This window comes from Salmo trutta, chromosome 14 (assembly GCF_901001165.1).
Source record: "Salmo trutta chromosome 14, fSalTru1.1, whole genome shotgun sequence".
Taxonomy (NCBI): domain Eukaryota; kingdom Metazoa; phylum Chordata; class Actinopteri; order Salmoniformes; family Salmonidae; genus Salmo; species Salmo trutta.
The window spans coordinates 28298448-28308067 of NC_042970.1; the positions used below are offsets into that span (position 1 = coordinate 28298448).

General features: G+C 40.0%; 1 protein-coding gene across 4 annotated transcripts; it reads right to left on the reverse strand.

Moving 5' to 3' along the window:
• Positions 1-2851: 2851 nt before the first annotated feature.
• LOC115207728 (type-1 angiotensin II receptor-associated protein-like) lies at positions 2852-9023 on the reverse strand. Of its 4 annotated transcripts, none has more exons than XM_029775153.1 (5): positions 8832-9020; positions 8376-8410; positions 7902-8010; positions 7448-7658; positions 2852-4405 (listed from the first exon to the last, which is right to left on the reverse strand). In XM_029775153.1, exons 1-5 carry the CDS (start codon positions 8856-8858, stop codon positions 4278-4280), a joined length of 510 nt encoding a protein of 169 aa, XP_029631013.1. In that variant the 5' UTR covers positions 8859-9020; the 3' UTR covers positions 2852-4277. The 4 variants fall into 4 exon arrangements, with proteins under 4 accessions (XP_029631013.1, XP_029631012.1, XP_029631014.1 ...); XM_029775152.1 differs by having other exon boundaries at positions 2852-4408; positions 8832-9015; XM_029775154.1 differs by lacking the exon at positions 2852-4405 and adding an exon at positions 5070-5671 and having other exon boundaries at positions 8832-9023.
• Positions 9024-9620: the final 597 nt, after the last annotated feature.

Sequence of the window (9620 nt, forward strand, 5' to 3'; positions counted from 1 at the left end):
CTTTATTATGGACAGACCTCTCCCCATCTTAGCTACTGTTGCATCAATATGTTTTGACCATGACAATGTACAATCCAGGGTTACTCCAACTTGTTCAATTTCCACATTATTCATTACAATATTTAGTTGAGGTTTAGGGTTTAGTGGAATGATTTGTCCCAAATACAATGCTTTTAGTTTTTTTTCATATTTAGGACTAATTTATTTATTGCCACCCATTCTGAAACTGACTGCAGTTCTTTGTTAAGTGTTGCAGGGTATCTGACGTGTATAGTGTTGAGTCATCAGCATACATAGACACACAGGCTTTACTCAGAGCCAATGGCAGGTCATTAGTAAAGATTGAAAAAAGTAAGTGGCCTAGACAGCTGCCCTAGGCTCTACTTGGATTATGTTGGAGAGGCTTCCATTAACACCCTCTGGATCCAGATGCAGAGGGAGGGGTTCAGTCCCAGCGTCCCTAGCTTGGTGATGAGCTTGGAGGGGAATGAACAGCATTCCCACATTGTTATTTCCCCTCTTGTACAGGTGGGAGACGGCAATATGAAGTGCAATTGAAATTGCTTCATCCGTGGTTCTGTTGCAGCGGTATGCAAATTGGAGTGGGTCACGGGTGAGGGTTTCAGCATGAAATATCCTTTATATTTTTTTTACACAACTTTATTTAGTTTACTATGTCAATAGTTTGAAGAGTTGCAGAGTTAATTGAAAGTAATGCCATTGTTGATTAGATGCCTTTTTTCATTAATTAGGCTAATTTATCTTGAACCATAAGGTCTATCTACTAGAAATTCCTGGAAAATATGGAGACAGATGTAAAAAATGAATATTATATATGAATAATTCTGAAAAATAACAGTTATTCAAGTATAAATTACTAAAGTTACGATAGAGTGCCATAGATTTTCTGTTAATTACCAAAATGACTGAAGTTTCTGGTAACTTTGGTAAACTAACAGTAGCAGCAGAATTGCATACCAGAGTGATCTCTCCCCAAAAGCCAATTAATAAATTCTTCCTAGATTCCTATATTTTTCAAGTTTAAATCAACTTTGACAATGTATTAAATATAATACCTACAGAATAAATACAGTTGAGTGTAAAAGGGGCAGGGCTGTACCAAGGCAGATCAGTGTCCTGTCCAGTCTACTCTGATAAATCAAAGCAGGCTGTGGAATGGCTCCTGGCAGGGAAGAGCAGTGCCAAGGTTATCAGAGACATGTCTGAGAGGAGAGACAGATTGAAAGAGAGGGAAGAAGAAAAAGGAAGGGACATGGTGGGAACATCATGATGATGCATGAGGGAGATGTATGATATGGTAAAGCCTGTTTAGGGGTCACCTTAATAAAAAGTACTGTAAGGGAATTTTAATGTTTGTGCTTTTCTGATAACTAATTTCTGTGTTCTATTCATGTGCTGTTCTAATAGCCAATTTATGTGTTCATGCAAGTGACTAATTTAACGAATCCTCACTTATCAGGATCTGCAATTTGGCATGAAAGAAAGATATCTCAGTTTCAAGGTCTCAGCTTAGAGAGAAGCCTCGTGAGGTGTTGGTCTGTCACATGTTATGAACCAGTATTGGTCGGTCACATTAATGAAAAAACGGTAATGATTAATTAATTATGCTAAATCATGCAAATATAAGTTGTCTGTGAATAGCCGTATATAAGACAACTGCTGGGACTGCCCAAGCAGAGCTCCTGATTGACAAGTGTACTATGGGGCATTGAGTTGGTTGGAACCTCTCCAGCGGCCTGACAAATAAAGAGTGATTCATTTAAGATTGACTTTGAGTGTCCCTGTGTAAGAATTTCCACGACACTACTTTGAAAATCATACAGCACTATAAATTGTCAATGATATGTTTAAGAAGAGCTCAGGTGGGTTCTATTATAATGCCTGTCAGACAGGCTCTCCTATAGAGTCAACGGAAACAACTTAGCCAACAATAGCCATGTTGTCTTGTACTGTGCACCTTGTAGAAACAATGCTCTGTATTGTCTTATATAAAGACAAATGTAAAAGATCTGTTGTTTACACTGAACGAAAATATAAACAGAACATGTAAAGTGTTGGTGCCATATTTCATGAGCTGAAATAAAAGATCCCAGAAATGTTCCATAAGCACAAAAAGCGTATTGTTCAAAAAATGTGCACAGAATTGTTAACTTCCCTGTTAGTGAGCATTTCTCCTTTGCCAAGATAATCCATCCACCTGACAGGTGTGGAATATCAAGAACCTGATTAAACAGCATGATCATTACACAGGTGGACCTTGTGCTGGTGACAATAAAAGGCCACTCTAAAATGTGCTGTTTTGTCACACTACACAATGCCACAGATGTCTCAAGTTTTGAGGAAGCGTGCAATTGGCAAGCTGACTGCAGGAATGTCCATCAGAGCTGTTGCCAGAGAATTGAATGTTAACAGCCTGATCAACTTCACACGAAGATGTGTTGTGCTGCATGAGGCAAATGGTGGTCACACCAGATACTAAATGGTTTTCTGATCCACGCCCCTACCTTTTTGTTTAAGGTCTATGTCACCAACAGATGCATATCTGTATTCCCAGTCATGTGAAATCCATAGATTAGGGCCTAATTTATTTCAATTGAATGAATTCCTTATATGAACTGTAACTCAGTAAAATCTTTGAAATTGTTGCATTAATATTTTTTTAAGTGTAGAAAACAGTTTCATTGTCTAGTGTATTCATAGACAAGTGCAAGGGTATAGCATTTGGTTGTAAGTGCAAGTACTGCAGCATTTAGTTTCTAAAAAGTACATTATGCATATATATTTCTCAACCCTGGGTAATACTTCAATAAAACACTCCATGAAAAATGTAAATGATATGTCAGAGCTGTAGTTTTTTTATTAACTTGTGGATAGAATTGCAAGGTTGTGAATGTTTGGTATTCACCCATGTTACTCAAATCAATATGGCTTGTAACTCATTCAGATCAATAAAGAGTTTCTGTATTTTATCAAGAGAACAACTCAACACTGCTGGAACAAACACATTAGTTGTTCAAAACATTGCCTCACAGTCAATGTAAAGCTAAGAGTAGTGCTCTTTGACGAAGGCTTTAGTGCATTTACACATGAAAGGCAAAGACAAAAATCATACAAAATTGATGAGGTACATAAAGAAAATATGCATTTGGAATGATTGAGGACACAAGTGCTAACATTCTACAAGGAATGTGCCCTGTTAAACACTGACAAAACTATGCAAATCACAACCGGGAATATAGTTGTTCTTCCCGGTTCAAATTTACTGGGCTGTAACAGGCATCTGCTTCTCTCTCAGCTGAGAGGTAAATCCTACCCGTAAGGTATAGAAGGCAGAAAGTCTCTCATATTCTTCATTCTGATTTTAAAAGTATACTCACAGTGAACTAGTTTCAAAAAAGAATGTCAAAGAACCGTTACAGATCAAATGACTTGTACGCTTTCTACATCTTGACCTTTTCAAAACACTCCTGATCCTGAAACAGGATCTAACAGAGGATTATATTTCACTTTACAACAAAGAGATACACGTCCTCCCTGAAAGCTGTAATGCTGTCACATAGTGAGGTAAAACTGGAAATGGCTGACAGCACTGTGTTAAAATGAATAGTCGAATGGAAGGGTTTCCAAACTGTACCACCATTATCCTCTCTATTTGACATGATCTTCAATATGTTTTGATTTGAGTAGATGGTGGTGCTGAGAATAGCTTATGATACACTAACATAAGGCTTGATAAAACAACACAAAACCAGAGCACTGGTTATTCCAAACACTGGCAATAATACTGTTGTAAACGCTCATGTCCATCTTTAAGGGTTAGGACAACACAGACCTTTCATCAGGCATCTTTTAAATAAAGTCACAAAGTAAGAAATATAGTAGCATTTAGGACAGGGTAGATATTAGTAAGAGGGCAGGCAAACGCCACTGTATAATTCTGTACTACACTGTTACTACACCATAAAATTCAAAAACTTCACTTCTCTCATTTTAGTGTTGGGCTTATGTCCAAGGTATTTCCAGTGTATGTGACATTACCCTGAGCATCAAGCATACAGTAAGCAGATCATATTATTTTACCATGACAGTGAGTATTTAGAACGAGGCATTACTGGTAAGGGATTGAATAAAGCTCAGGACAAAGGTCTTTTGCAGTTCGCAAATACCCATATGAAAGGAAAAAAACCGTATGGAAAAGCATTATGATGTCTTCATGACACCATGTAATTCCAAGAGAATAAAGTGAGTGCTGTATCTCAGTAGGAGTGTGGTGGTCCAGGCTTGGTGCCCTCGGCCTGGTTAAAGGGGTTAGCTGAGCTGGTGGACTGGTCCTGCTGGTCAATGGACTGGTAAGCATCTCTGTTTCGTGTTACACTGGGGAAGCCTGCTGTGTAGAGACAAGACAGACCTTTCAAAATATAGCTGATACACAGAACATTAAACTGTCAAATGTTTTTATCATTGTTTCAACATAAAACCCAACATCAACCTCCATGTTAAGGTTGAAAGTTCATACAGAAAATGGCAAATTACATTTGATGAATTACATTCAATGACTCCAAGCTGCAGGACTCACACACACACACACACACACACACACACACACACACACACACACACACACACACACAATCATAGCTGTGTTAGACTACCACAGTCAGGTGACCCAAATGAAAAGGGAGGAACAGAACACCACCCAGGAGATAAAAGGAATGAATATCTACAAAGCCAAACTCCTTGGGAATAGTTTACACTGAAAACCATGTATATGACAGTCCCTTCAAAACACCACATCGCAAACAAACTTCATTTATAACACACTTTTGAAGAGGAAATATGTGGGGATAATCCTACAGGCTGCAGTATTCACTCATGATGAACCACTAGTGCATACTGAACAGTCACCCAGTCCTGTATGGTCACTCTGACAGAATACCAATGGCTGCCTAAAACCAAACCTGGGAACATAGAATTGAGTGCCCGACGTGATCAATCTTATAAGAGCCAACCTTAATGAAAATCAGATAACGAAAACACTGACGCAAAAATAGATTGAGCATTTTCACTTAAATAGCGTTTATTAAAAATATGACTTTAAAATGTCTGCATAAATAAATTTTCGAAAGTCTAACACTGCGATATTTAAGTGCACAAAGTTGTTAAAATCTCAAATCATCCATTTATGACCTTAAATATTCAACCTTATTCTGATAAATACAGATGCAGTCCCAAAATATTCTTTACTTTGTAAAGTCATAAAAACATTAAATCAAACAAAAGCACAAACGTCAAGCAAGAATATGTAAAGATCATTTTCATGGAGTGAAGCAGATGTCACTCAGAATTTTAGGAAGGAGTGACAAGCAGATATGATGTGTGAATGGCAGAGGAGGATGAAGGGACACAAACACAGATACTGGAGTCATGTGGCAAGAGGTAAGACTGGACAGTCAGAAAACAGGACAGGAAGTAGAGGCATGCCTGTAGTTCTTCAGCCCAGCAGTTTCCCTTACTTCCTGTGTGAGGGGAGGAGAGGATTGATGGAAATAAAGGAATGATGAAAAAGAAGATGAGGATCAGTAGCGGCGGCCGATAAAGGCACTGTCGGCACTATCCGTGGTGCAGTGACTGTCCACTGAGGTGTCTAAGTCTGAGGGGTCAGAGGCAAGCAGCAGACGGGGGAAAGATGGAGACAAAACGCAAACAGGGTCAGAACAGAGATACAACAGATTGTTTCCACTCACAGACAGAAAGCTAAAGACAACATTCAATCACTGGTAGTGCGACAGAGTGCGGTTTAGTGAAATGGTGACAATTGGATGTTTGGTATGGGATGACAAAAGCTGACTATAACAGGGTTTTGTGCCCTGACTTAAAGTTAGACTAAGATATGATGCAGAAAGTAAACAGCATAGTTGGTCAATTTCCACAACAACTGAGAGCATTGAAGTGCGAGGTTCAACTTCTCTGTTTTGGTGGCCAGGCTACTATGCTGCGAACAGCGTGAAGCGAACCCGTGCACGTGCACAGATACTGTGTGTGTGTGGGCGAAGTCTTGCATCTAGTCTCAATATCTGCAGTGCTGCTGATGGCAATGTCATTTTGCTGAGTTTACCTTTAATATTCATGATGAAAGTGGAATAAATAAATGGTTTACTTACTCTGTTATCATGTAGAAGGGTGATGCACTTGAATGCTTATAGAAACGCTGGTACAAGAAATAGACTACAGCCTAGTTTCTTGTAAGTAATATCAAGGGGCAAAGTAATGCGAGAAGTGTTTTTATGACTGTCAATCAAAATACTAACTTCTGGTATTGTAATTCTACATAATGTACTGTACTTATCAGCGTTAAATGGTTTTAAATCGGCACACCTTGATTGCCTCGTCCTTGGTGTATAGCACTGCAGGACACCACCTTGATCCCAGAGCCCCCCCCCCCCCCCCCCCCCCCATGTCAAGTAATCAGAGAGCATTTAAAAGAGACCTTGAAAACTTAGAACATTAACTATATTAATCACCTAGTTTCCAATCAGTCACATGTACCTGCTGTGCATCATTCAACTTTACCACAGACTTCATTAATGCGCTATTCTTATTTGAATAAACAAGGGAGTCAAATTGGGTTGATCAACTCATACAACTTTTGACAAAACATATCTTTGTCTATTCAGGGTAACAAGGCCTGACAGAACCATCAAATTATCTAGTATGAACACACCATTCAAAAGGATTTCAGGCATGTCCTACTGCTCTATGGGGCAACATAACATGCCATTCCTGTTCCAGTAGGTTTTGAGAACATTCACCAAACCTCTGCAAAAACACCCAGGACTTGTGTTGTGCCAACATCTCAGTTTGACTTAGATCAAGTTGAGAAGGGAATGGGTTCTGCCACTGCCATTATAGATTCCACTGTCTAATTGTCCTTTACTGTATTCTTCCAATTATCTGGGAAAGACAGAGGAACTCCAATCAGATTATTTTGCTAATCGATGATATAATGTGACCTGGCTAGGATGGTCCACTAGTTAGTGGGCGTCTCAGGCGCATTTGTCTTGTGACCATCTCTGTAACTCAATTAGCTTGACTCTGGTTTGATCTGTCTGCAGTACAGTTTTACACAAAGGCTCTGAGCAGCCAGCCTGTGCACTACAATCCTCTCATGGCCAACGACACGAAACAGCCCAGGCAAGATTACAGCCTGGAGAATGTTATTTCCTGTCAACAACTCCTTGGCACTAGGATGATATCACATCATACCATGCTTCGGACTTTGTCCATACCAGTCCAGGGATAGTCCTGAGACTATTTCTACAAACCCCAAAACCGTATTTCTACCATTAGAAGTGACAGTGAGTAACTAGCCCTACTGTAAACTAATGGTTAACGCCTGCTGCCTCTACTCACACCTAGTCATACTCACCAAAGTTGACATTGTAATCTCCTCCGCGCTCTCTGTACATTTGGTAGACGAAGAAGCAAGAGACAGGTTTGAGTAGCAGGCCCAGGATGGCCATGCCCGCACTGAAGCGGAATGTGTCCCTGTTCCTCTCTGCTAGACCCTCGGCCAGCGGATAGTAGATCCCAAAATGGATGATGTCCGTCAGCATCGTCACTGCAATCCCGATAAGAAACTGGAGGAGAAATGCAGATGGAGAAACTAGACAAATGTGTATAAGAGCCTGATGAGGTAGGATGATTCTTATTGATAGCTAGCCGACTAAACTCAACTCCATGATTTACTATGGTGTTGAGCAGCAACTAATGTGGGCGGACTGGAAATCCAATGTCATTTTATGTAATGTTGTGTGTAATTGAGGGTTATTCTTTGGCATTTTCTGTCTGAGATGGTACAGGAGTTTGAGGAAGTGATTCACCATTAGTACAGCATCGATGGAGTCCCTCTGAGCGATGGCCCACACACCCACAGCCAGGACACTGAAGTTACCCCAGGCATAGGAGGGGGGCAGCCAGGCCATGCAGCCCCTAGGAACCACACACAGTAAAAAATACCAACACACACTTCCAAATGTTCAGCACACACTAGCATCTCTAAAAGAGTAGGCCTAATATATATCTCCAAATTGACAATTGTATTTGACAAACTCTGGAGGCAAAGCATGTAGGTGAGAAATGGTTCATTATCAGCCAGTGGTTAAAGTCTGCCTCTTGTGTGACTGACTGTAACTATGAAGTCTTCAGGTAGAGCATTATGTTTGTGCAGCCATCCATAGAGAAAACGCAACACAAGTGAACCATGTAGACCACTTTCCTCAGTTAGAGTCGGCAACAAGCGAAATTCCACAGGTGTATGAAAAACCCTTGAGGAGCCAACCCACCCACTTACTCACCAGATGGTCAGTAGCCAGTGCATTAGTACTATGGCCTGTGGGGACAAAGAAAGTCAACATCACACACGTGATTTTCACATTTTTAGTGCCCAATGAGGCAATTTGCGTCAACTCCACTTGAATTGATAACGGATGCCTGACATTTCATTAAACGATCAGTGATTTACAATAAATTACGAACGTGAATTGATTGGAGAAGTTTAACCACGAACTCAGCATCTCGTGATAAGCCCTGACTGAGTCATTTCACTCACGATAGATCGTTACACAATTGTTGCTATTTTTTAAGTCTACAATGACAGAGCGCTTATGTTCCTGTAACTGTAACCGGGCTGATGTGACACGTTAATAAAATAAATACTGTCGAAGTGCGTATCAAGTAAGAGCAATGTAAATAAAGTCAGCATTGTATGTATGACTTACAACTATTGCAAACATGTTAACAACCGACTTTACCTTGAGGTTTACGGCAGGAATTTCCATATTTTCAGGCCAATGCAGATGTTGTGGTCGCCTTCAACTTTTGAGGTTTCTGAAGATTTAATACATAACTGTCCAACTTCTCTCATAAAATGTCTTAACCACTCCCACTAACCAGGCAGCAAACACAAACCATGTGACAACAGCCTGACTCCTTCCACCTAACCCTTTGCACCCCCCATTATTTCATACTGCAAAAAACACACGTGAGCATCAGCTGCTTGGTCTTGTTCACCATTCTGTAAATCAATTATCATAAACATTAGACCATGTAGGCAGTCTAATATGGGCAAATATGTTCATGTTCAAACATACCAACTGTATTACGAGCATTCTGGCTGAGCTGGTTACAGTGGCCACTTTTCATAGGCTACATGTCACAAAAGTAAGGTGTTCAGGATAATATAAATCACAAGTTAAATATCTGGCGTTGTTCCCATGAGTCTATAAATGACTGTTCCAGGACAGAAGACAAATGAAATCTTTCTGATAATTTTATTCTCCACTGTCTCTCACCCAGGTGTCTTCCGTCAGCCTGGTCTCATAGACTAGACTTAACATAGTAAACGTAAATCCGGGACACTCAAATTAGTATGACATGTTATGTTTGGTATGGTTGTGAGTGGATGGGTGGCCATAGAACATAAATGTCTAGCAACCCAAAGGTTGTGAGTTTGAATCTCTTCATGAAAATGTTTTGCTGATTTGCAACTTTTCAACAACTTACTACTTTTTTGCTACGGATGGGTGGGCATATAATGTTAA